The 27,247-nt window shown below is 23.7% G+C and overlaps 2 protein-coding genes across 5 annotated transcripts in view; one reads left to right on the forward strand and one right to left on the reverse strand.

Moving 5' to 3' along the window:
- LOC127290228 (probable beta-hexosaminidase fdl) overlaps positions 1 to 27,247 on the reverse strand; it is a 75,106-nt gene that overhangs the window by 29,856 nt on the left and 18,003 nt on the right. For 2 of the 4 annotated variants that reach the window (XM_051318684.1, XM_051318685.1), the window contains exons 2-3: positions 13,522 to 13,584; positions 13,203 to 13,332 (exon numbers count right to left, since the gene is read on the reverse strand). In XM_051318684.1, the coding sequence (XP_051174641.1) occupies positions 13,203 to 13,222 (20 nt within the window). In that variant the 5' untranslated portion in view covers positions 13,223 to 13,332; positions 13,522 to 13,584. The remainder of the gene's footprint in view (positions 1 to 13,202; positions 13,333 to 13,521; positions 13,585 to 27,247) is intronic. The other 2 variants (XM_051318686.1, XM_051318687.1) reach the window with 1 other exon arrangement.
- Positions 4,997 to 22,946, forward strand: LOC127290229 (uncharacterized). The gene is made up of 4 exons (XM_051318688.1): positions 4,997 to 5,449; positions 14,519 to 15,077; positions 18,590 to 18,746; positions 21,958 to 22,946. Exons 2-4 carry the CDS (start codon positions 14,866 to 14,868, stop codon positions 22,255 to 22,257), a joined length of 669 nt encoding a protein of 222 aa, XP_051174645.1. The 5' UTR covers positions 4,997 to 5,449; positions 14,519 to 14,865; the 3' UTR covers positions 22,258 to 22,946.

Consider the following 27,247-nt stretch of genomic DNA (forward strand, 5'->3'; position numbering starts at 1 on the left):
TATTTGTTTAATTGGTTATTTGATTGACAAAAAATTTGTTTTATTAAAATAAATATTTAATTGATCTAAATAAACGTTTGGTTTATTTTAATTAATTTTTCGAAGGAAGAAAGAATTTGATTGAACTGAATAAACTTTTTATTGATTCAACCAAAAGTTTGGTTTTATTTGGTTGTTTTAAATAATAATTTTTTTTTTAGTGTATGGTTATTTGTTTTTAATAAAAAAATTGAATTACTGTTTAAATTATAAAATTTTTAAATGATTTTTCGGATGCAAAAAATAAAAATAACACAAACCTTCCGAATAAACAGTTTAGTTTAATTCATTACAAGAAACTTTCCTATCCCGAGAGTATATATATATATATATATATATATATATATATATATATATAGGTACTTGAATAGAAAGATTCATTTAAGAGATAGATACAGTCGCTTTGAAAATAATGTTTGGAAGTTGTATTTAATTTTATAATCTCTTTGCAAAGATCAAAAAATTTAACAAAGGAAAATTATGGAAAAAAATGTATAAGTATAAAAAGTAATTAACACAAGAAGAACAAAAGATATAATTTTTTTGTCTACTTTCGAAGTAAAAATTAAAAATCGGTTATATAGTTCTTTTTTTCATTATCGAAAATGAGTTATTCACTTTTTTTGTACATATAAAGCATATATGAGGCATTTTATGTGTAATGTCCTGAGTTAAAAAATTTTTTTTATTGCATTAATAGACAGAAAAAATTCAAATAGTAGGCGGTGTCAGGGAAAACTGATAAAATTAACCCCCCCCTCCTTTATCTCTCCCAAAATTTCAAAAAAGTCAAAAATTTTTTTGTGGATATTTTACTATCAGGTAGGACAACAATTTCTCCAAGTTTCACTTTTTTTCGAGAAATCAATTTTTTAACTCAGTACATTACACGTAAAATGCCTCATATATGTGATACATATTTTTGGAAATTCAACACCTCCCTGCCCTAATTATTGCATAACATGGAGCGAAATATTTTGCTGACACCCCCTAAATAGTATATATCACATCATGCTTTTTATGGATGACCTCTATATTTTTACAAATCTAGGTGAATTGTTCAAATAAATTTTATCTTTTGATTTTCTCTGCAACGCAAATTAACTTCAAGTTTATTTTTTTCTGTCAATTTGTGTGTAAAAAAAATACTTGCTATCAAGAATATAATATATACACTCAAAGAAAAGTTTTGTTTGCACCAAATATACCATCTTTTTGTATTAACACAATTTTTTTTTAATTCAAACAAAATTTGACTGATACAAATAAATTTTTTATTTGATCTAAATAAACGTTTGATTTATTTTAATTAATTTTTCGCAGGAAGAAAGAATTTAATTGACCCAAAAAAAACTTTTCATTGATTCAACTAAAATCCAACCAAAATGTTTGAAACAATTTTTTCCTGAGTGTCAGTATTATTATTTTTCACAATTCTCTAAACTTTTTCGGTTTTCTGTGAATTATTTTGTTGAAATTATACACACATAAAAAAAGTAGGCAACGAACTATTTGCTGTCACATCAAATTTCGTTAGCTAATATAGGGACAGCGAACAAATTTGCTGTAGGATCAAAAAAAGTTTGTTTGCAAATTTTTTCGTTGCCATAGTGAATAAAAATAGTTTGTATACATAAAAAAAATATATATTATATATATATATATATATATATATATATAAATTTTTTTAGCAAAGAATTATATGTCTGAATAATTCAACAATTCTATAGAATGCCTGCCTAGTCATATAAAAGCCGAACTACTTTAGGCAATGCATGAAATATTGAGTTTTCGGAAGATCATTATGCAGTTTGTGATATAATGTATATATACCTACATTGTGTGTAAATATGTACAGGTATACTAGTTACCGCAATTGAACAATAATCATACACATATATTTCTTTATCGATTTTTATTAAAGCAATAAATTTGAAAGATTTTTTTTCAAATAAATTTAAATATATACCTATTAAAATTTTCACTAAAAAAGTATAATCTATACTCATTAAATAAAAATTTATTTGTAACACACAATATATGGGGCATTCTACGTGCTTGAACCAAACCAAAACAATTAAAGATGCTATTCTACAATTTGGTAAAAATAATCTATAGGTACACAATTAAAGAAATTTTTTAAGATATTTTAAAATATTTTAAAAATGGTCGAAGTATTTCTATTTTTAAAGTGAAAATTAATTTAATCTTAAAAATTAATACCATATGACGTAAAACATCATTAAACTACAAAATTCTCACATATACTTTCCTTCGTTTAATGGATTTATATTAAAAAATAATATTTAAAGCAAACCAAAATCGGAGTTGTCTGCTTCGCGTATAGAATATGATCCATATTCCAAAAATTAATAAAAATTTTGAAAAAAATCATATTTATAAAAAAAATGTTTCGAATGTATTTTGCTATAAAATTTTTACAGGTTTATTCCTTCAATATTGAAAAAAAGAAATTGAAATTTGGCTGTCTTTTACTTGATGTGGTTTTAGTAATATATAACTTTTTTTTATGGATTATTGCAGAAAATTTTTCAAACTACGATAAATTTACAACCGATTTTCTATATTTAAATGAATTTTTATATAATCAAACATTTACTTCACAGAATTTTTATTTGTCAGAATTTTTATTTCAACAAAAATTTATTCAACAGAATTTCTATTTAATTGAATTTTCATTTAACAGAACCTTCATTTGTTTTAATAAACATTCAGCAAAAAATGTTTCGTTGCAAATTTTAAAATTAACCAATCAAAATTTTCTAGGTAATTTCTGATTGGTTAATTTTAAAATTCGCGCTCAAAACTTTCTGCCGAATGTTTATTCAAACAAATGAAAGTTTTGTCAAATAAAAATTCGATCAAATAGAAATTCTGTTAAATGAATTTTTGATTAAGTAAAAATTTTGTAATATGAAAAAACAAATTTTTAAAAATGCGTCCACCATTTTCAATCCGTCATTTAAAATTTTGAAAATCTGACTGCCGATTTGTAATCATTTTTGAGGTTTTAATCACGTTTTTTTGGCAAATTAGTTTACTGTACGCGGCGTAATCAACAAAAATCTAAAGATTTACGAGAAAATGTATCTCACCCTTAAATTTTACAAAATTTTTTTTACATTGAGAGCGTGTGTATTTTTACGAGGGCAGATTGCAGGATAAATATAACAAACCTTTATTGAGTAGTTTGTTTAAAAAAATGAATATTTTTTTTATAAAGTTCAATGAAAAAAATGTGTGGTTAGAATAACTAGAATTCTGGTTAGTTAAATTAGATTAAAATGTTAAATATACTCTTAATAATTTTTTCTGGTTAGAAATATTAGAAAATCTGGTTAAATTTTCGATCAGTTTAACTAGAAATTATTGTTAAGTAAAACAGAATTCTTCTATTTCATTTCATTAGATATAATTTTCATTGAACCGAATTTTTTGTTTTTTCGAATTAATATTTTGCAGAATTTTTATTAAACCGATTTTTTATATTACTGAATTTTGATATAACCGAAAATTCACTTCACAGAATTTTTATTTGCTCGAATTTATATTAAAGAATGTTGAGCGGTCGCTAAAATTTTTTTGGAAAAAAGAGACCTTTAATTATTGACATATAAAATGATAAACATTGATTTCAAAATAATATTTCTCGAAACACTGTCACTCAAAAATCGGCCAACGTACCAAAGATTCTTGTCTTATAAATTCTTCTAAATCCGAAAGATTGTCCAAATCCATCCAAAAAAAAAACGATTGAAAAATTGTAAAAAGGAGAATAATATACAATTGCAATTTTGTGCTCCCTGCATGCTTCTGCCATCTGACGGCGACAGGACGTAATGTACCTGTCATTATATTACTTTCCTAGTTTTTATTTTGCAATTGCGTTTTTACATGGTTTCGCACAATCTTTCGGATTTACGAAATTTATAGAATAAGGATTCTTGGAACGTTGGCCGATTGTGTAAATAAGTGTTCGTGTTTCGAGAAAAAAATTATTTTGAAATCAATGTCTATTATTTTCACGTTCAGTGTGCTATTTTTATAGGGCAATAATTAATGGTAATTTTTTACCAAATAATTTCAGCGATCATTCAACATTCTTAAGTATAAATTCGAGGAAATAAAAATTCTATAATATAGAAAATTGGTTTAATGAAAATTTTTGCAAAATAATAATTCGAATAAATAAAAATTCGGCTAGAAACATTAATGGAAAACACAATTACGAGTGTATACTTTTACTTTGTTAAAAATATATTTGACATGCATATTTTCTTTTTAAGTGACACCTTTTCTCGTCCGCGATGTCGATTTTGTCTCGTGTTTTATAAATATATCTTAAAATTTCAATATTTTATATATAAATGCTTCTGCAAATACAATCCACAAAGGTGGATGAATTTTTATGCGCAACTATTTTTACCAAAACAAATATACACTTGATCTTAATATATAAATTCCAAAGGACAATCAGGCCCGTAAATGAAGCGGACCGCAAAGCAACATTAAAGCTTTAGTACCCTCTTCATTTGAACCCTCATAAAGGACCCTTAACCAAGAAAGCTCGCTACAACCTAAATTCCTACCACCTCATTCCCACTCACAATCATTAGCATGCTTTCGCTATATATATAGTATTTAGGAGATAGTCGTATGAGCTAATCGAAAATCCCAAGACGCGCTCAGTTCAACACACACACACACACACGGACATATCCTGATGAGTGAAACAGGAAATAAATTTCATCGACTTCCTTTTCCTCATCATCATCAACATCATCATGCAGAAATTGAATAAATGACAATTTGGAGTAATATAGATAGGAATGGTATATATGTATATGTATATATATAAAGGTAGTTTTTGAGGAGAAGGGGTGTTAGGTAAGGCGGTTTTGAAACCATGACGCAAGTCCTGTTAGTAGGAAGCGAGCGAGGGAGTAAAGGGGGGTGGTGGTTGGTTGGTAGATTCGTTGGTTGGTAGTGTCTGTAGTCATGTCGAGTGTAGCCAAGCAACGCGCAATGACCACAGTCTCTAGCGATACGGTATCAAGCTCACACAGGTTGTCCTTCCCTCCTTCCTGACCCAACATACTATTTCTCCCCATTTCAAAGTTTTTCTCTCTCTCTTTCTCTTTCTCTTATTATTGCCCAAAGAAATGTACGACTGACTTTATTCTCCCCTTTTAATATGGGGTGAACATCATTATATTACATGATACGGTGTCAAAACTTGCAATATCAAATTATGATTTCATTCAACATGCTGATTATCAAACACGTGAATTATATTCACAGTGACAATGTTTCGTATGTGTAATAATATTGAAATGCAATTAATAGTGTGTTAATGTCGATTTTTATCAAAGGAAGAAAGTCATAAAAGGTAAGTTTATTTATATTTAAAAAAAAAAAAATTCATTATCACACATACACTGAAACTTCAATTCTGAGATAAGTGTATGTGTGCGTCTCAATAATTGAGGTCTCACTGAATTTCAAAAATTGTTTTCCAGTTTTGAATTAAATAAATTGGTACCAGTGTATTTCAAATTGTTTTTTAAACGATGCATAATTATTTTCAATAGATAGTTTCGAATATAAATATTAATAAACAATATTAAATAATAATGTACACTGAAAAAAAATTCAAATAATCTGTTACTTGACTATTTGGCAAATAAATATTTATTTAATTGATATGATGTTGTAAGTTTTCGACCAGTGTATGTAATAATAATAATAATAATTTATTGGTCAATTTTTTCCTTTCTTTGGTCATTTAAAATAATTTTTGTTTCTTTGTTTTAACAAAAAAAGGTTTTCGATTTCTCGGCAGAAATTCTTTTGAATATGAAATCTATAAACAATATATAAATATAATATTTTAAATAACGGTATTTACAATTCGCCGGTGATTCTTATTTTCAATTTGATATTTCATAATTATTATAATAAACACTAACCTTGTGTTATGTATTTCCATTCTTGAATAAAAATATTTGTGTTACATTTTTATATTTATTTAATATTAATAAATATTAATAATATAATATAAATAATATTAAGTATATTAGTATATTAATAATAATAATAATAATATTAGTAACAATAATATTAGAATATTAATTTACATTTTTAGTAAATACTGAAAAAATTTGAATAACCTGTACAAATTAAAGAAATTATTTTCTAATATTGATTATTATTTTTATATCCGTTTTCTTTTTCTACGTAGTACACTTTTTTTTACAAAGCTTTAAATGGTTATTTCGTAAATATAGAATATGTATATAGGTTGTTTTATTTCAAAATAAAACGGCATGTATCGATTCACATATGAATCCTTATTAAATTTGATGAATTTACAAATTTATTTTTTAAATATCCGAAATTTAATTAACATAATATTTTACCATCTCTAATTATTTAATAATAATAATAATAGTAATAATAATAAAATACATATTAATATAAATATATTAATAAATAAATAACGAAGAAATTATAAAAATTAAAAAATTTATAAAAGTTGATATTAAAAAAACAATTGTTTTTTGAAAAAAAAATTTAATTTTTTTTTACAATACTGAAGTTAACAACAATTATGATCAACAATTTTTAAAGAAATATAATTTTTTGATTAAAAAAAATCCTATGAATTTTCATCTCAAAGACATTTTTTGCAATGTTTATTAATCAAAAATTATAAAAACAAATTTTTTTAATAAAAAAAATTGTATAAGTAATTTTTTGTATTAAAAAGGTAATTTCTTTTTGTAATTTTCATAAATATTGTGGACTTCAGCATCGTCTTTTTAAGGACCTCAAATTTATAGAATAACAATAAAATAATTCGTGTCATTTGTTTCTATTTATTTTTTTAATTTCTTAATTTTTTTTTTTTAAATGAGGGTGTTTTTTATGTAAACAAAAGACTGTTTATATATATATATATATGTAAATGAATAAACAACAACAATAATATTTATGTATGTTGTTGAATACGTAATATATACTGAACTGAAAAATAGTTGAGGAAAAGAGTGAATAGCATTAAAAAAAAAACAAGAAAAAAAAGTGAATGCTTCAGGAAGCATGATATTCTTGCATCCATTATACGCCAGAAAGAGTGAGATTGATAAAAAAAAATCTAATTGGAACGGATAAATATGTATGAGAAACACAATTTCGTCTGGAAAATCATAAGGAGTGTAATAGTTAAAAAGCAGTGGTATCGATTTCCTATTGAACTTTTCTAGGGAAATTTGTCAAATTCTAAATTTATCCTCCTGTTTCTTTCTATATATTGTGTTTTTTTCTTTTTTTTTTGGTCCTTTTTGTGTCTTTTTTTTATGTATCAGAACATCTCCTGTATCAGTGTTTACATTCATCAAGGCTTTCAGTGTTGGCCAATATTTTCGTAAAAATAAATCCTTGTTATAAAAATCTTCTCGCCTTTCCATCTACATATCATGTTTCTAATGTTCAAGCTCTATAATACACTTGTTGTATTATGTTCTGAGCTTTCTAAAAACAAATTTCTTTAATTTTTTTCTTTAATATAAAAAAAGAAATTTTTTTTAAAGTTATTACTGAAATTTTCTTTTTTGTAAAGGGCAATAAAATATTTGCTATAGTAATATGGAAAAAAAAATACCTTTTGATGGTACGAAATCGCATGGTAGTGAAGAAATGGTGAATAGATGATTCTACTGATAAGCAATGCAACAACAGCCATAAACAATATTTTACAAGTAAATTTATACGTTACGATATAAAAGAATGCATTTAAATGTTAGTGGACACGAAAAAGATTTCAGTGCAAACAAAAAAAAGGAAAAATAGTAAAAAAGAAAAATAAAGAGAGACGCTTTTAAATGTCCAGGGTAGTTTTGATCGTATATGTCCAAGTTCGCGATATTACGTGTACCAACCGCAACTAATCGGGGTGAACTACTTTTTTCATTTATTAATAAAATAGAGACCAAGGCCAAGACGCAAACGGTCGAATCATTTCAAACGTCATTTACACTGCTTGTGATTGTGACTTGCAAAATTTGGAAAATGTACACTTTTTTCATTTGATTTAGACCACTTGAATATTAGGCACCCTTCTCTTGATTAAATATTTCTTAAAGAATATTTAATCATATAAATAGAAAATAGTATAAAACATGTGTATTAAATATTAAATAATAAGGAGTTTTCATGACAAAAAATTAATGTTTTTTTGTTTTAATGAAATCATAAATATAAGTATTTTAAAATATATTAGCGTTGAAAGTTTTTTTTTAATTAAATTTTAAAAATTAATTTAAAGTTAAAAAATATTTGAATATATCGATGCCAGAAGAAAACGATTTTTATTGGTTACTCGATCATGACGTCACATCGGTACATTGTTGCGCATCGTCTGCTGTGTTTACTTGTTTAACAATTAAATTTTATAACATATTCTAAATCAATTAATTTTTAATGTTAAGAAAATTAATTAATTGTTTCCTAAATTATTTCTGTAAGAATAAGTGAAATTCCTTTGTAAATTGGAGTCAGGATTATGAAAATAAAGTTTTTAATTTCAATTTCTTAATTTTAAGGTTATGTTCACAACTTTATTTCATTTTTGTTGCATTTTTTATGTTTGTTTGCATCTATACGTCAGAAAATTAAAATTTTTGTAATAAAAATACTTTCATTTAAGTGATCTTGAAAACGGTAAAAATTTGAGTTTATTTTTTGCACATCCAGACGTTTTGCTATTAGAAACCATTGTCCCCTTGACAAGTTCATTTTGTGGCACAGGAAAAAACAATTTTTTCACGTGTTTTAATTGTAGTACTATTACACAGTGACACAAAACACATTTTATATTTTTATTTCCCTGCATGTCGAATTCGATTTTAAAAACAATCTTTGTTTTTACATGAAAAACTCATTGGCAACAGCGTTTTATTTGTACCGTTGTGACTTCACGATACCGTCGTACAGTGGTCCAAAACAGCAAAGAATGTTAAAAGTTAAATCTTCACGCGAGTTTTCAATGAAAATGGGTCTATAATATATCAATCGACGCAAAATTACACCAGGAACTCACAAAAGTGCGATCTTAGAAAAAGATACATTACACTCAGAACTATGTTCGAAAAATACATTAAAAATGCAGTTTTTCTAAAAAAAGTATAAACATAACCTCAAATATTATAATATATACATTTTTAAATAACAAAAGTATTTACACTTTTTATTAAAATAGACGAAACATTATCGTAGGTTATTCATAGTCATTATTATTTTTGTTATAGCTATTACTCAATTTTTTAGGAAATTATATATTTTAATAATAAAACTTTTCATCAAAATAATGAAATTTTGTCATTTGTTAAATTTTTCCTCTCAAGTAAAAAGTATCTGATATTAAAAATAGAGGAATTAATTTCAATTTGAAGAAATTATAGTCAAATCGAAGGATTCCATTTTCATACCACAGACAAAATTTTAATAGCATATTTGCTATTAAATTAAAATTAAATTAAATTAAATTAAAATTTTTTTTTAAAAAACTCCTTATTATAAAAATAAAAAATATATACGTAAAAAAAGTTTAGAATTTTTTCTTTTTATTGGAATCAAATAAAAAAAATTTTTTAAGACAAATATACTTTTTCTCTATAGTTAGTTTTATAATAAAAGATACAAAAACCAAAAGACATAAAAATAAAATACATAGATGAAAATAAAATAAAAGATATATAAAATCATATATTATATGAATGTAAATAAACTATAGAAATACATATAAAAATTTATATCGTGTAAGGTAAATGTACACAATTACGGCATGTTAAGGCCCTTCCTGAGAATTTTATTTTTCTTATTTTATCAAGTAACTTAAAATTTAAGAAAACAATTGTATTGTAAAAATTATTCAATCATTTTCAATTTTTCATTTTATATATCTGTTCAAAAATTAAATTTATATTATTTTTTAATATATTTTAAATCCTTTCAATTGTATGTAATTCCGTTCTAAAAATTTTGTCATGTAACTAATTCCGTTCCAACTTGTCCATAATTGCGGCATATTCCAGGTTTTCACACATACTTATATATAAAATATCAATTTGTTTGATAATAATTATTCTTATAAGAATATTAATAACATAATCTTAAAATTAGTTTAAGATTGTGTTTAAAAGGGAATTTTTTACACAGATGTCAAATAAAATAATGTTTATTCAAATGATAATTTTTGTAATATTCAGTCATTATTTTTCTTCTTCGGTTACTCGCTTTGTTCATTAACTTGTTTTGAAATAATATTATAAATCATTAAACATATATACTTTACGGTTATCAAATAATACTAGAGGATTCAGTTTTTTTAAAACATCTTGAGCATCGTAGATGAGGATATCGTCTCTATCAAGCCAGCGCCAGTTTGTCCCACTCATTTGATTAATTTTTAATTGATATTTTTTCACATTTTGCTTGAATTATTTTCGTGACAATACCTAATAATTCTTATAAAAAACGATACTTTTAAAAATTTGCCTCTTGAAATGATAATTAATAAGTTTAAAATTAAAGAATTGTGAACAAACTCTTTTTCCATTTTACTTAAACTTAAATACGGCGTATAGCACGGAATAATGAATGTATGTATAAAATGTTTTGAACCTAATTCCGTTAATATAATTTCTAATAAAATATTTCAAATATGGTTAATAAAATACTAGTACGCAATTACCTCATTTGTTTATTTATAATTTCATTTTTTGTTAAAAAATGTAAACACATTTAATATTCTTATTAGATTCATTAAAATAAGTATAATATAAAACAATGTAATTCCCTATTTACGTGTTTCAAACGGAATAATGTACTTCGTGTGAGAAGAGCGAACATAATTCCGTGTATTTAAAAAAGTATTTTTATATAAAGAAAACTTTTAAAAATAATTCAGCAATAGAAAATATAATTTAAATAGATCATAATTAATCAAGAAATTAAAAAATAAATTAAAAAATAAACACACTTCACTTTTAATATCCTTACGAAGATCACCTTCAGTCCTAGCTGTCACTTACAGTATATTGTATTGCACAAAGCTCAGTCGTCGACACACTGACAAAAACTTTTATTTTCAATACATAAACAAAATAGATGCAATTAAAACACAGAATATTGATCTAATAAATAGCAAAGTTTGTGTTGCAATTTTTCACTTGTTGAAACATTTTATCAATTTCTTATTTCAATTAGTATAAAGAAATAGCACGTAATAACGTACTAGGCCGTAATTGTGTACGTTTACCTTATATGAATTTTGAGAACAGTGCAAAACAGATAATATATAATTAGCGTTTTCAAATTGAAAACAATTATATGTTTGTTTGCAAATAATAACGGATAACATAATTTCCAAACAAATATAATATGTTAAGTGAATTTCGAAAAAGTTTTGAAAATATATTATGTATATAGTTGTGCAGAAATTGCAACTTTTCTCATTATTCAAGAGAGTCTGTTGCACTCAGAAAATAAAAAGAAACAATTACTTTGAATATCATGCGTGCTATTGAAGCAAAGTAAAATGTAACAAGTTTCAAATCGATTTATATATTATTTCTATGTAAAACGTATACAGCTGGCGTGTCCAGTTTCCATGAATTTTTTTAAATTGAAAAAGACGTGAGAACATTTTTTCTCTTTAGACAACAATAATAAAACAATAACAATAAAACAAGAAAAAATATGTAAATAAATTTTTTTCGTTTATTGGAGTAGAAAATTAAAAAAAAAACAAATTTACTTTTTTTCTTGATGTCATGATTTGATACCATCATAAAAAAATACATATATATATATCTCACTATAAAAAATATTTTTTTTATATCAATTTAAAACTAAAAAAGACAAAATCATTTTTCAGTCAAATTTTACGGTTTCCCAATGATTTAACTTCAAAAGTGATCGATTTTTCTTATCTCTCAATGTTAAGAAATTTTTTAACTACCAAACATTTTCTTGGTGCATAATTTAGTAAAAAAAAAAAAGAAAAAGTGAAAAATGAGAAAAGTTGTAATTTGAAAATTTTCTTAAACTTTACAAACAGTTAAATACTAAACTAAAAAAAATTACATAACGGTTACCATTTATATAAAAAAGAAGAAAATGCATTAATATTTTAAATAATATACAGAAATACAAAGGAGTTGTAAAAGAAAAAATATTAAACATTTTAACTAACAAGCACTTAAAGATTTCCATAAACAAACTCAAATATTTAACTGTAAAACTCGAACTGAAATCTGCTTATGAAAACTTGAAGTTATTTATCGAAGATATCTTCAGAAATGTTTTGATGTCGAAATTTATATATATATATATTCAAAGCAAAATACTAAGTAGCTTATAAAATTTGAAAAAGAAAATTAATAAGATAAATTTCATGTTTTCTCTTTATAATTGAAATTTAAATTTTATATTTAATTCGATAATATTTATTTGCGTTTAAAAACAAAATTAATAATGAAAATTTTATTTATATTATATATATAATATAATATAAAATATATAAATAAGTAATTAATTCAATCATTTTTTTATGATAAAATTCATTTTCACTCTAATAAAAAAAAATTTTTTTTTAGAAATAAAACTTTATTAGAAAATAAAAATTCAGAAAAAAGGTAAAATTAAATGAAATTTGAAAATTGTTATAGTTTTTTGTCATTTTTACCTAAAATATTCGTTCTACAAAAAAATATCAAAGGAAAAAAGATGTGCCTCTTCATTTCCTAAAAGACAGTACATTATAAAATTCAAAATGGTTTTGCAACTTTATTCTCATTTTTTTACGAATGACTGGTTTCTGCATTACGCTCAATTATCAAATTAAAATTTCTTTTTTTTTAATATATTCATTTTTTCATCAACATTCTAGACAATATTTTTTAGCGAATAAAAAAAATTAATACAAACTTTTTTTCAAATAAAATTACGAAAGGAAAAAAATATTAGTTTCATGTATATAAATATATTCTAAATTATTAAAGTGATCTCACTGCATGCTGTGTGTGTGTGCGCGCGTGTTTAGAGATTAAAACAAAAATCGAGAAAATGAAAAAACCTACCATATTGATATAAGCAACATAATCTCTTTCACCTGAAAGCATTTGAAATTACTCTTCGCTTTGCCAATGAATAATAACAACCTGTTTTCAAAGCCGATCGAAGAAATTAATATTCATGAGTATTGTTCACCTGAATTCAAAAAATAAAATATAAACTACAAAATATACATTATGAAATAAATAAAAAAAAAAAAAAAAAAAAAACTATAACGCATGCTATCATCGATAAGAAAAGTTCAGTGAAACAATTTTTTTTTAATTTATGATAGAGATAGAAAGATCGATATAATATTGACAGTACAAATTAAAATCTCAGTACCTGTCAATTCTGTCAATTCTGTGTATAGCCTCATCCAAAATCTATTACACTCAGCAGCGACACCTGAAATCAAAATTTTCTGTTTTAAAATATATATTATTATTAATCTAGTAGATAAAATGAAATATTTTTAATTTAATTAATTTCCAATATAACAATTAATTGAGCGCAGAAATTTCCCATAAAAGTCAATTGTTTCGATTTTTTATTGTGAAGAATTTTATTAGATATAATTATTTTTTAGGCGACTTATCATTTTTCGAATTAGCATTTAATAGAATTTCTTATTGTATGAATTTTTATTTCACAACATTTTTTAGATATCGAATTTTTATTTTACAGAATTTCTCTTTAACAAACTTTTTATTATTTAAATAATTCTAATTTAATCGCAAATATGAATTTAGCAGAATTCTTATTCAATAGAATTTTAAGTGATTCGAATTTTTAAATGTCAGAATTTACAATTCACTGAATCTTCATATGTCCGACTTTTTATTTGCACGAATTTTCATTTTTGTCCGAAACTGTAAATCGGTGACAGACAATCAACTGAAATATTTCGGCGCGAATTTAAAAATTAACCAATCAAAATAATCATGAATAAAATTGTGATTGGTTAATTTTTAAATAATACGCGCCAAAATTTTTCAGTCGATTACTTGTCGGACAAGATTTGGTGAATTGAAAATTCTGGAATTTAAAAATTCGAATCATTTAAAATTCAATTGAAGAAGAATTTTGCTAAATTAATCATTATTCGGTAATATTAGAATTTTTTTAATTAAAAAATTGCTATAGAAAAATTTTATAAAATAAAAATCTAAAAATTTTTTTAAATCAAAATTAGTTGAAAAAAAATTCTCCCAAATTTTTATTCGAAATGAAAATTTTAATTAATGATTTTTAAGTATGGTAAATTCATACGATTTAATAGATATTATAATATTTATATTCTTATAAATTATTCTAACTATTGTTGTAATTTTTTTTCCAGATTCCAAAAATTATATAAGTTAAGGCACTAAAATACTTCAAGTATTACTTGGTAGACTGTAGTATAAGGATTTTTACATCCTGCATTTAATATAGGCTGTGATCAAGTGAAACTGTCTAAAATAGAAATTTAAAATATTTAATCACTGAATTAAAAAATGAAGAAATGTCAGTGGAGAATGATTGACAAAAAATAGTGAAATGAAAATATAATAATTTAAAAATTATCGATAGAATTGAAAGAAATTAAATTATTATATATGCACAGTAGAATAAACATTTTAAAATGAAGATAAAGAATTAAAAATTAAAAGTCAATGATTTAAGGAGTATTTCAGTAGGAGTTCAATGAAAACAAAAGAGTTTTCGATTTTTAAGATGTCAATGAAGAGAATTGCAGTTCTAACAGCTGTGCACTCTTCTCAATATTATTCAAATAATTCAAGTGGTTCCGGTCTAAGCTATATTCTTCAGGGTTATAACATGTCATCCATTGGGAATGGAAGATCCAGTCGCTTTGAGCCCGATCTTCATGGAAACGTGAATATTCTTCTCGGAGGGTGAGTTTCAAATATTTTCTATTTCTATTTTTTATTTATTTTTTTTTTTTCATATGCACTTGTCTTGATGAACAAAAATTTGTCCTCCTTTCTAAAAATATAATTCGTTTCTTCTTCTATTTTTGCATTTTCACTAAATTTGAATTAGTGAGAATTCGTTCACTAATTCAAATTAATAGAAATTTTCACTAATTTTTAATAAAATTTAAGTTTTACTAAAAAATTAATAGAAATAACTGATTTAAATTAGTGAACGAATTCTCACTAATTCAAATTAGTTGGCATTAAAATAATTTGAAATCCACATAACGTTTATGATAAACGATTATAGGAAAAAAATTTATTTAAAGACGGAAAATTATAAAAAAAAAGGTTAAACTAAAAAAATGTTTTTTACAATTTATTGATCAATAAAGAAGAAAATATCTTTATTGAAAAAAATCATAGAATTTTTCATTAAAAAAATATTTCTATAAAAAATAATGTTGATCATAAACCTTGTGAACTCATGATCGGTTTTAGAATTTATTGACAAATTTTAATTTACTTATATGTATTTAAAAAAGAAATTGAGTCAAACGGAAATATCTCGCAATGAGAAAAAAATATATATAAAGTGAATTTCTTTTTATTATTATTATTATTATTATTATTATTTAAAAGTAACAGAGAAGAAAAAGTTTCTGTTTAATTTTTTGTTCTTTTTAAAAAATATGATTTTAAAAAGTAACTTTTGTACAAATGAAAAAGAAGTCCTTTTCCCTTCTTCTTCTTCTCGATTTGTGATATAATCACTGTTGCGCAAAAAAAAGGTGTATGAAACTTTCTTTTGAAAAGGCGGACGCGTTGCAAGTGTACTTGTAAAATCTAGGGTCTCGACCTGATACTTTAGAACCGTGAGAATACCCCAAATCCCCTGTCTCTTGAATAGAGTCAAGGATTTTTACACTTCTCAAAAAAAAAAAAAAAAAAAAAAGAATTTTTTTCTCTTTACTTCATGAGTTGATTTATTTTTCATTTTTAAATATTTCTCGCGTTTTTCTGATGAAAAATAATTATTATCGACGCCTTGAAAGGGGAAAAAAAAAATCCCCACATCTTTATATGATTCAACTTCTTATTATACTCTCTTACAAATTATGTCCAATTCAACTGTTTTTTATATTTTTATGAAGAATTTTTAAAATGTTAATTTTTTCTTAATAATTACTGTAAAAAATTTACCCTTAAATAAAAATGATTTTTATTAATATATAATAATTATAATATTTATTTATTTATTTATTTACATATATATACGGGCAATGCCCTTTCGTACAAGAGTACTAAAGTATATAAAAAAAAGAACATAAGAAAACATATTAATTTTTTATAAACTTTAATTATAGAAACGGAATTAGAATCCAAATACACACACACATTATAAAAGTAAATTAAAAAATTTTTAAAAACCATACTATTCAAAGTTAAAAAGTTATTAAAAATTTTTTTTTGAATTTAAATACAAGCAAATGGTAAATTTTGTTTAGCACATGCACATTATGAGTTTCGGTCATTAGTCGCTTGAGAAATTACTCAAAGATTTGAAAATTCTTTGATGTCTTCTGACCCGATTACACTCAGCTAGTTAACATCATAATTAAAAGAGCACAAAGAAAAAATTAATAGCTTTAGGCCTCTCTTTCAATCCTTTTCACAAATTTATACTGTTATTTTTTTAGCCTATGTTTTGAATATAATTTCCCACAAATAATAATGGATAGTGATTTTATAAGTAAATAAATTAATATTTCAATGTTATATTATTTATTATTATTATTATTGTTGTTATTATTTTTAATATTTTTAATTTATAAATTATATAATTGTTATAAAAAATAATTTTCATATATATTTCACTTCTTTCCTATAACTGAATAAAAAGGACCTTTACTTATCGCGTCAATACTCATAAAGTTTAGTAGACTAGAATGTTCGCGAAATGGTCACCTAGGGAGTGTTTACCATTTCGCCAATAGGAACTTAATATACATTTGTACATATATATATACATATACAATCAGATAATAATGCTAGAAATAAATTTTTAGGATACTAAAATCAGAAAAAAACAATATAAAAACTTAAATATATTTCAAAATCATTATTATATGATGTGACTCCCCACGAGAAAAGGGGAAAAAAAAAAAAAATTTAGGTTATGTTTGTCATTTTTTTCGAAATCATTATTCAAAATTAAAGTCTTTGTTCAATATAAATTTCTAAACAAATTTTTTTTTTGAATTTAAATAATTAAAAATATCTAAAATTATCACTAAACATAACCTCAAATTTTTTTTCTTATATAACCCTTTTCTCGTGGAGCGTCACATATTGAAATATAAAATTAATTTAATATTGTATAAAAAAAAATAACTTGCTTGCAATTTTTTTTTGTTAAACTCAATTTTCTTAATAAGCTATATATTTAAAGAAAAAAATCAATTTTTTTTTAAATTCGAATATAATCCCACATAGCACGTAAGCTTGCAGCAAGCTAGCGGCAAGCTTGCATGGTAAGCTTACCGAAAGATTGCAGTGTAAGATTACTGCAAGATTGCGTTGTAAGGTTACTGCAAGATTGCACAATAAGATTATCGCAAGACTGCTCAGTAAGCTTGTACGGTTAGCTTGTAGCAAGGTTGGTGCAAGGTTGCCAAATAACCTTACTTTGAACCTAAAAGAATTTTTTTTTGTTTCGTTTTATTTATATAATAAAAAAAAATTCTTTTAGGTTGAAAGTAAGGTTATTTGGCAACCTTGCACCAACCTTGCTACAAGCTTACCGTGCAAGCTTACTGAGAAATCTTGCGATAATATTATTGTGCAATTTTGCAGTAACCTTACACCACAATCTTGCAGTAATCTTACACTGCAATCTTTCGGTAAGCTTACCATGCAAGCTTGGGTTAGGTGGGACATTTGAAGCTTACGTGCTATCTGGGTTACTTAAATCGATGTTACCTTTCCGCTAATTAAAAATTATAATACTATAATAAAAAATTACAATTGCTAAAAAATTATTGTTAGTTAAAATTTATTGTTATAAACATAATATTAATTATAATACTTTGAATTTATTACTCGGCGGTATTTTAATAATACAGTTGGTAATATCGATCATTCCAAGTCTGGTTGAATGAAAAAAAAATTCTTTCTTTTTAGTTTGAATAAAAAAATTTCTTTTTTTTCAACCTGACTCGGAGTGATCGATATTATCAACTTATAATTATTAAATTAACATATTATTTATATAATTACATTAATAATAATAAAAATTTTAGACCTTTTTTTAAAGTTTAAAAAACTGACCTAAAGAAATTTTTATTACATAAGTAATTATTTAATTTAATAAGTTAGAAATTTGGTAAAAAATAAACTCTAATGGCGTGTGTCAAATTATTGATTATTCAGGTAACTAGTGTGTTTTTAACGATTCTTTTATTATTATTATTTTTTTTTTCCTTTCTTAGAGCCATGCTCAGCGGTGTGATTATGATCGTCGTACTGATTTGTTACTGCTGTCATAGAAATGTACGAAAGCATCGACCGCAGGAATATTCTCAATACTGGCGCACTGAACCAGATGTTCACAGTCTTGAAATTTTTACGATGGATTCTCATGCTATGGTAAGCAAACCATTCGAAAAAGGATTGCAGTCGTAAAATATATCCCCATTTTTCCATATAACTTCTTCATTTTTTTTTTCCTTTCTAAGCTTTCCAATTTTAATCCTTCAACTTACTTTTTAATTTTACTTCTTCTCTTTATATATATATATATATATATATATATATATATATATATATGCCGGTTGTTCGCCATATACTTTCTCCAATAAGTGTTAAACAAGTATATACACTAAAAACTTTTAGCGCAGTTATAGATCAAATTATTTCCTATTCTTTACATTCGCAACTATTATTATTCGTTCGTCATTTTGAAGTTAAAAGAAAAAAAACATATTTTATACATATATAGGTATATATAACTATCTAGATATTTCAAAATTTGTAATTTATAAAAAAAAGTAATTTTTTAGATTAAAAAAAAAAATTTTCTCTTTTCTTTGCTTCAGATAGAAATTTATTTATCTTTTGAATAAAAAATCGTCAACTTATTTTTTTTTTTAATTTCTTTAAAGAGTTTTTATATTCTTTAATTCATAGAAATATATCTTCGATTCAGAGAAATATTATCATAATCTTTAATTTATATTATTAACTATAGAATTCCTTTTGATTTAAAGAAACTTTTCTTAAAATGTGATTGAAATTTTATAACTTTTTAAATATACGATTTAAAAAAAGGGGAGAAAAAGGAAAATATAAAATTATGTTTCAGTAAAATAGTTATTTGAAATCAATTTTCTTTTAAAATTAGTACGGTTGAACAAGAACGACAATAATATATATAAACTTTAGAAATTACATTTTCATGATAATTATATTCAGAAAGGAATATATATTCAAAATTCTTGTTTATTGCAAAATCAAAGTATAACGTATATTGTATAGAGAGAACATCGCGTTAATATTCACCAGGCAAAAGAATGGAGATTTTATCTCGAGAGCTTTGAAAATATGTATAAAGTGTAGATAAACTGTTTGAAAAATCACTTTTTCCTTTAAAATTACAAGTCTGAATTTTTGTAAGAAAAAAAAATGTTTCAATAATAATGTAAAATATTATTCTTAGAGCAAAATATTTTACTTGTAGTTACAAACACTTTAAAACAATATTTATAATAATATATATATATATATATATACTCTCTAAATTTTGAAACAGTAATAAATTTTTAAACACAGAGAAATATTTTTATTCGAATTAAATATAATGTATTTGAATAAAATATAACTATAAATATATTTGTCTCAAAGCTATATAGCTATTTATTATTGTTTCAAATAAAAAATTTGTTTTGTAAAAATAAAATTTTTATTTAAACCAAATAAAATTCATATGAAACAAATACAATTTATATGAAACAAATAAAATTTATTTGAAACGAATAAATAGGTATTTATTTATCTTTGAGATAAATTTATTTTTTCTCTGCTTGTGATTTTTATTGATCCTTATATAGAGTTAAAATAGTAGTACCTATACTAAGAAGAATTTATTCCAAAATTAAGATTATATCCTTGACACCTATTTTAGAATATTTTAATATAATTTAGTCTTAAATTCAATAAATTCTTAAAATTAGAATATATTTTTCTTTTTTGACTAAAAATATACTAAATTTAAGAATAAATTTCATTTAAATATTCTTAGATGCGATAAATAAATTCTTAATTTTAGATTAAATATTTTTTTCTAAATTTTTGTAAATTATAAATTTTTTTTTTAATTATAATTTTTTCTCTATTTAAATGAACTTTTATTTTCATTCTTTCAAGAGCATTTACCTTTTAATAAATGTTTTCTAAATATTTTACAGAGGTTAACCGACTAACAATAAAACAGCCTTAACTACTTTTAGCTGCTTGACTATAGATACACTATTTTTATAAAATGACTCTAATAAAAAGGGACGTGACCTAGGCATGGTAGTGAAGTTCTTGCATAACGTTTATGATTTTAAAAAAATTCAAGCAAAAAATTATAAAATTTTTTATCACAAAATAGGATTTTTTAAAAAATTTGACAATTTTTTTTTTTTTTGATATTATCCAAACTAATTTTTTTTTTTTAAAAAAAAGTCGTTGATCTGTCTAAACGCGTTTAAACTGAAAATGTAGGTTATAGAAATTATTTTGTTAATAAAAATTATCAGTATGTCGTAAATATTTTTATCAATTCACTATCATTATATTTTTATCCTTTTATGTTGAGGTTTTTTTTTCTTTTTATAAATCTAATCTTAAAGTAACTAATCTTCAAAATGTGCGAGCAATGATCCTATATATTTGGTCTGATTTCAGATTGTTGTATGGTAGAAATTTTCCAATATACAATAAACTTTAGAAAATTTTTATACTACTTTCAACTTGACAAGAGAAGTTTTCTTGAAATATTTGTAGTTCACAGAAAATTATATGGTATTAAAATAAGCTGCAACGCTTATTATTTTAATCTAATTTTGCTTATTTTAATACCAAAATGAATTAAAATAAGCAAAATTGGATTAAAATAATAAGCGTTGCAGCTTATTTTAATGTCTTTTAATTTTCTGTGTTATCATTAAGTTCCTTTTATTATTTTTTATTATCACGAGTGCGGAGAGAGAAATTCAAAAAAACAATTGAAACCAAGTGAAAAAAAAATATTAACATGAAAGTTTAATATGCGGACATGTAAAAAGTATTATTATTTCACTGTAAAAAAAAACAAGCGGAGGTTTCTTAAATTTGCTTATATACAATCATAAAAAAATAATATTTTCGTTATCTTAAATTCAGTCGAAATTTGAAGTAATATGAAATTTTTTTTTCCAAAATTGCGCTAGAAAACAATTTTTTTTTAACAAGTAAAATTATAAAAATCTTTATAACTATATTTAATAAATAAATAAAAATAAATAACTAAAAAATGTATTTTATAATTCATAATATAATATAATTAATAAATTAACTTAATTAATTTAATAAATAAATAATATAAATATAATTTTTAATTCAAAAAAATATTTATTGAATAATCATTTTTTTTTTGCGTCTAATGGTCGCAGTTCAGAAAAATTTTTTTTTCGTAACAAATTTTTTGATTTAAAATGAAATATATTTCTTGGTGATAAAATATAAAATTAATCATTTTCAGTTTATATTTGAAAATTTTCCCGAGATTCTTTGACAAGGTATAATGCATTATTTCTCTTTTCCTTTTCTTTTTCAGTGTTACGAGCGAGGGATAGGTTTAAACGGAACGGAAGAAGGGACCTTATCGTCAGTACCCCGTCCAGTAACACCGGGACCACCTCCAGCTTATGAAAGCCTAATCTTCAACCCCCAGAATTTACCCTCGCCCAGTGATAAGAAGGAATCACCAAGGAGTCTTGGGAACATACTTCCGGTTTGCCCGGAATCAGATACGGCTCATATAAAATCTAAAGAAGTCACCAACAATGATGACGACGACGAGGGCTTACCATCATACGAAGCTGCTCTAAAACTTGAAGCCAGTGGTTACGTGTAAAAAAACAATTTTAACTCAAAAAAAAAAAATTAAACTCAAAACTTCCACAATGGCTTATTATAATTATTGTTAAAAGTCAAAACAGACTTAAAAATATACTGAATTTTCAATGAGTGTATTCCAAAACTTATACGTATTTCAAAAAAAAATTTTCTTTGAAAAATTATGAAAATGTGACTTTTATAATTCCTGATGGAGAATAAAAGTGTTCTTCTTTTTAAAAAAAATGGATTTGAAAAATAAACGCGGAGATTATAATGTCGAAAAAAAAATGAGACGCACTTTTGAAAATAATTCCTGAGCTAATCAGAATTGTGTAGACAAAAATAAAAAGAACAAGAGAAAATGCGTACTCAGAATTTACATATTTTATACCATATATAGACACTTTGTTGGTACTAAACGAAATTTCGTTTTCTACGCCCTTATAATTGAATAATTATACATATACATATTACACACCCTGTACATAGAGATTTTATCAGAGGAATATGCAAATTTAACAATATATATATATATATATACGCTTTCAATACACTCCAATAATGATATTGTGTTTTAAATTAATTAAGTATTTAATTTTTACAGTGATTAATTTTAAATTTACATATTAATCGTATATTAAGAATCGGCATTTCTTTTAAGTTGTAAAAAATGGCTGTACTGAAATCTGTTTTAAGATTATTGAATATATAAAGATGTAAAAAAATTTTCGTTAAGGAAATTTTTATTATACTATCCCATTTTTTTTTTTTTTTTTTGTTTGCATTACATGGTTTCACAAAAAATATATCGTCATAAAATAGAATGGCCACAAAGTCAGGGATTTTTTTTAAATCTAGAAAAGTTAGGGAATTTTTTTTTTTTTTTGTCAAAGAAACCACAAATCCTTTATTACATTAAAGTTGTAAACGAACGACCCATGCAAAACTTTTTTTGCTGTTGAAATTAATTTTTTATCATGATTTTTCACGAATAACAACGAAAAGTCATTTTTTTCTTTTTAATTTTTGTGAAATAATAAATAATTTTTTTATAACTCTAAAAAATGTTTGAAGATAGAAAAGAAAATTTATTGTCTTTTTAATATACGCAAACTTTAAAACTTTATAAAAATAATAAAATTAACTAAGTTTTTTAATATAAATAAAAAAAACTGCATTAAGGGTATTAACTATAATAAATAAATAATAATAAGTAAAACTACAACCGAGCGAGCGTTAGCGAGAGAGGATTATATTGCTATAGTTATAAATATGAAAATTTTACCACTTTAAATATATAATAAATTATAAAATATTTTTTTATTAAAATTTGTTTATTCTCAAAATGTTACAAACGAAACTTAATTGCAGAAAAAAATTTTTTTTTTATCAAGAATGCTTTTCTTAAAAAATATTATCAAATTTTTTGATAAAAATATTGATGCATTATTTGAAATCAATCAACGATAATATAATGAGAATTACTCGTTGAGTTAAAGTATAAAGATAATGATCGATAAAATAATTTAAATAATAATTAAAATTTTTATCTAGAATGCTTTTCTTGAAAAATATTACCAATTTTTTGATAAAAATATTGATGCATCATTTAAAATCAATCAACGATAATAATTATTATGACTCGTTGAGTTAAGGAGGAATGTACAATAACAAAAAGTAAAGATTTTTTTATGCTTTTGAAATATGTTAAAGTTGAATTAATTTGACGTAATTTTGTAAATAAATAATTGAATTTATCACTCGGTCGTCTTAGTTGAAATATGAAAAACGAATTTTGAACGATCACTCCGAGGCAGGTTTTTCGTAATTTTGTAAAGTTTAAACAATTTTCACCGTCTATTTTGAAAATATTTGCAATTAAATTAACAATGTGTCTTATGGAGTTAACCTCTCCTAACCTATAAATTTAGTTTTTTGGAACACTTCCAGTAAAAATATAGTCCTAGAAATATGATTTTTTTGATAAATTAAATCTTCAAAATAATGTACAATTTTTTTTAAATACTTCACCGTCGATTAATGTATGAAAAAGATTTTTAAAGTGAACTATATAAATGAAGAATAAAAGATACTACTCTTTCTTCAGCAAAAAGTTCCGTGAAACATGGCATTTTTTTAATTAAACGTAATTTGGCGCGAAATTTAAAAACTGCTATACACAAAAGCTTTAAATAAAATAATTTCTGACGCCATGTTTGTTTATCTGATGTCATACGTGACAGTAAAACATAGATAAAAGACTGCTGATTATACTACGCGATTCAAAAAAGGTTCATTATAATATTCAATCAAATCCATCATTGCCACTTTTCTTAAAAAATTTTCTCGTTTTTTCATGAGGCAAAAGTTTTGAACGTTCAAATGAACAAAATTTTTTTTGCAACTTCTTTAAGTATGAATTTTATTACAAAATATTGTTTTAAATACCTAAAAAGAAGTTATTAATTTAATAATTGTTTAATTTACTGTTTTATTTTACATTGCCGTTATAATTTTTAATAATTTATAGATTGAAAAAATATATTTTGTTCATTTGAACGTTCAAAACTTTTGGCTCATGTTTTTTCAAATTTGGATAGAATCTATCATTCTTAATGTATTTTGATAAAAATTTTACTTTTAGTATAGATGATAATTTTTTTGGATTTGCATAATTTAGTCAAGATGTTATTTGTTTTTGGTAAAAATCCACATTTTATTTTTAAAATTCTTATTAAATGAGCTTTCGCCCGTCAACGTCGGGCCTCATCAGATTTAAGAGCATTTGAACCTTCGTGACGTCACAAATCAAGGCGTATGACACGCAAACTTCTCAGGTATGTGAAAAGCACAATTTTGAATATTTTTTAAAAAAACCTTTTGGAAAATGTTCAGAATAACATAGACTCTGTCTGTTATGTGCGGAAAATTCAAAATTTTGCGTTTAAACCGTTTTTTAAACAATGCCTACATATAAGCAATTTGTGTATTTTTCCTTACTTGTGACAACCAACTTAAACATTGTTTAAAAAACGTTTTATACGCAAAATTTTGAATTTTTCGCACATAACAGACATAGTCTATGTTTCTCTGAACATTTTCCAAAAGGTTTTTTTAAAAAATATTCAAAATTGTGTTTTTCACATACCTGAGAAGTTTGCGTGTCATGCGCCATGATTTGTGACCTTAACATTGTTTAAAAAACGTTTTAAACGCAAAATTTTGAATTTTTCGCACATAACAGACAGAGTCTATGTTATTCTGAACATTTTCCAAAAGGTTTTTTTAAAAAATATTCAAAATTGTGCTTTTCACATACCTGAGAAGTTTGCGTGTCATGCGCCATGATTTGTGACGTCACGAAGGTTCAAATGCTCTTAAATACTGAAATTAAATTTACATTTTTTGAGTTTGTTATAAAAATAAAATTTAATTAAATTGATAAACATAACCTCAAACTCACCAATATGGATTTCCACTCTCATTTAATAATTTTAAATAAATGATAATAATAATAATAATTATAATAATAATAATAATAATAATAATAATGATAATAATTTTTATTTTTAGTTATTCTTAGTGATAGTATGTTTCACAGATAGCTAATACACATAAAATCGTTCAAATAATTATAATTTATAATGATTTTTGTTTAAATGAATTTTTCTGAGTCACCCGGTATAACAATTTTCTTTTACCAATATCTCATTAATTTTACGATATTTATCACGAAGCTGAAGTACGCAACGTTTATATAAACGATTTTTAAAGAAATAATTTTTTAAAATGAAATATTCTATAATTTTTTGCCTAAAAAATATTTTTTTATAATTCGTTGATTAATATGAAAACTACAAGAAATATTTTTTAGGCAAAAAATTATAGAATTTTTCATTTTAAAAAATTATTTCTTTAAAAATCGTTTATATAAACGTTGCGTACTTCAGCTTCGTATATTTATCTTAAATTCTTTGCATTTGTGACTCGTAGTAACGTAAATATACTTAAAAATTAGTTTCCTTATAAAATTGTTTTAAAATATTTTTTTGTAAAAGCTCGCTTGACTTCGATTTGCGGCACATTCCTACTTAAAGTATCAAAATAATAATAATCGATAAAATAATTTACTTTTTCTTTTTACTTGAGATCAATCGTACAATAAATTACTGTTTTTTTCAAAGAATTGATCAAATTGATCACCAAAAGAAAAATACTTTCTTTAGACTAAAAAGCAATTAGAGAATTTTTAACTTTATTCTTCCATATAGGTAAGAATTTATAGATAGTTGTCGGTAAAGAGGGAAATAACTAAAAGTCTCTCTCAGTTATCAGGTGTCGTAACAACAGGTGTCTACTACTATATTTAAAGATAAATTTCCAGCTAATGGTTAAACAAACATTTTCAATTATCATAAAAAAAAGTTCATTGTATCAAATGGATTGTCCTTTCTAAAAAAAAATAAAAAGAAATACATATTTTTTATATTATTATATTTTTATGTATAGTTATAAATAATATTCATATAATTGATTTTATGTATTGAAAATAATTTTAAAAAATTACATAACTTTGTATAGTGACATGAATATAATAAAATGTATTTTATTTTTATAAAGACGCCAGCACCCAATTGAAATTTTTGTCATTTATAAAAATTAACATACATACAATATAGAATTATTATAATAACATTAGTTTATATGTATGGGGAGATTTCAGAAAATAATTTTTTTTTCTCTGAAATTAAAAAATAATTGAATATTATATAACAAACTTATGTTTCGAATATATGAGTAGAACTTTCTGCCTGCAAAACATTTGTTATATATTATGTCATCGCACTGTTATAAAGTATAAAAAAATAAAATCAATTCTAGCTCAGTTCTAGTTCTGAATTTTTCTGCTAGAACTGATTTTATTTTTTAAACACGTCGGTGAAATTCACAACGTTTGTGATGAAAATTTCATTTGGAAAATAATAAAATTTTTTGCCTACATATTA

This window comes from Leptopilina boulardi, unplaced genomic scaffold (assembly GCF_019393585.1).
Source record: "Leptopilina boulardi isolate dan_hultmark-lab unplaced genomic scaffold, ZJU_Lbou_2.1 LbouV2_58, whole genome shotgun sequence".
Taxonomy (NCBI): domain Eukaryota; kingdom Metazoa; phylum Arthropoda; class Insecta; order Hymenoptera; family Figitidae; genus Leptopilina; species Leptopilina boulardi.

What these genes read in the sequence shown, in the direction of transcription:
- LOC127290229 (XM_051318688.1), top strand. Translation starts at nt 14,866, where the DNA reads ATGAAAACAAAAGAGTTTTCGATTTTTAAGATGTCAATGAAGAGAATT. An exon ending in GTGAATATTCTTCTCGGAGG is followed by an intron (nt 15,078 to 18,589) that starts GTGAGTTTCAAA and finishes TTCCTTTCTTAG; the next exon opens with AGCCATGCTCAGCGGTGTGA. An exon ending in CGATGGATTCTCATGCTATG is followed by an intron (nt 18,747 to 21,957) that starts GTAAGCAAACCA and finishes TTTCTTTTTCAG; the next exon opens with TGTTACGAGCGAGGGATAGG.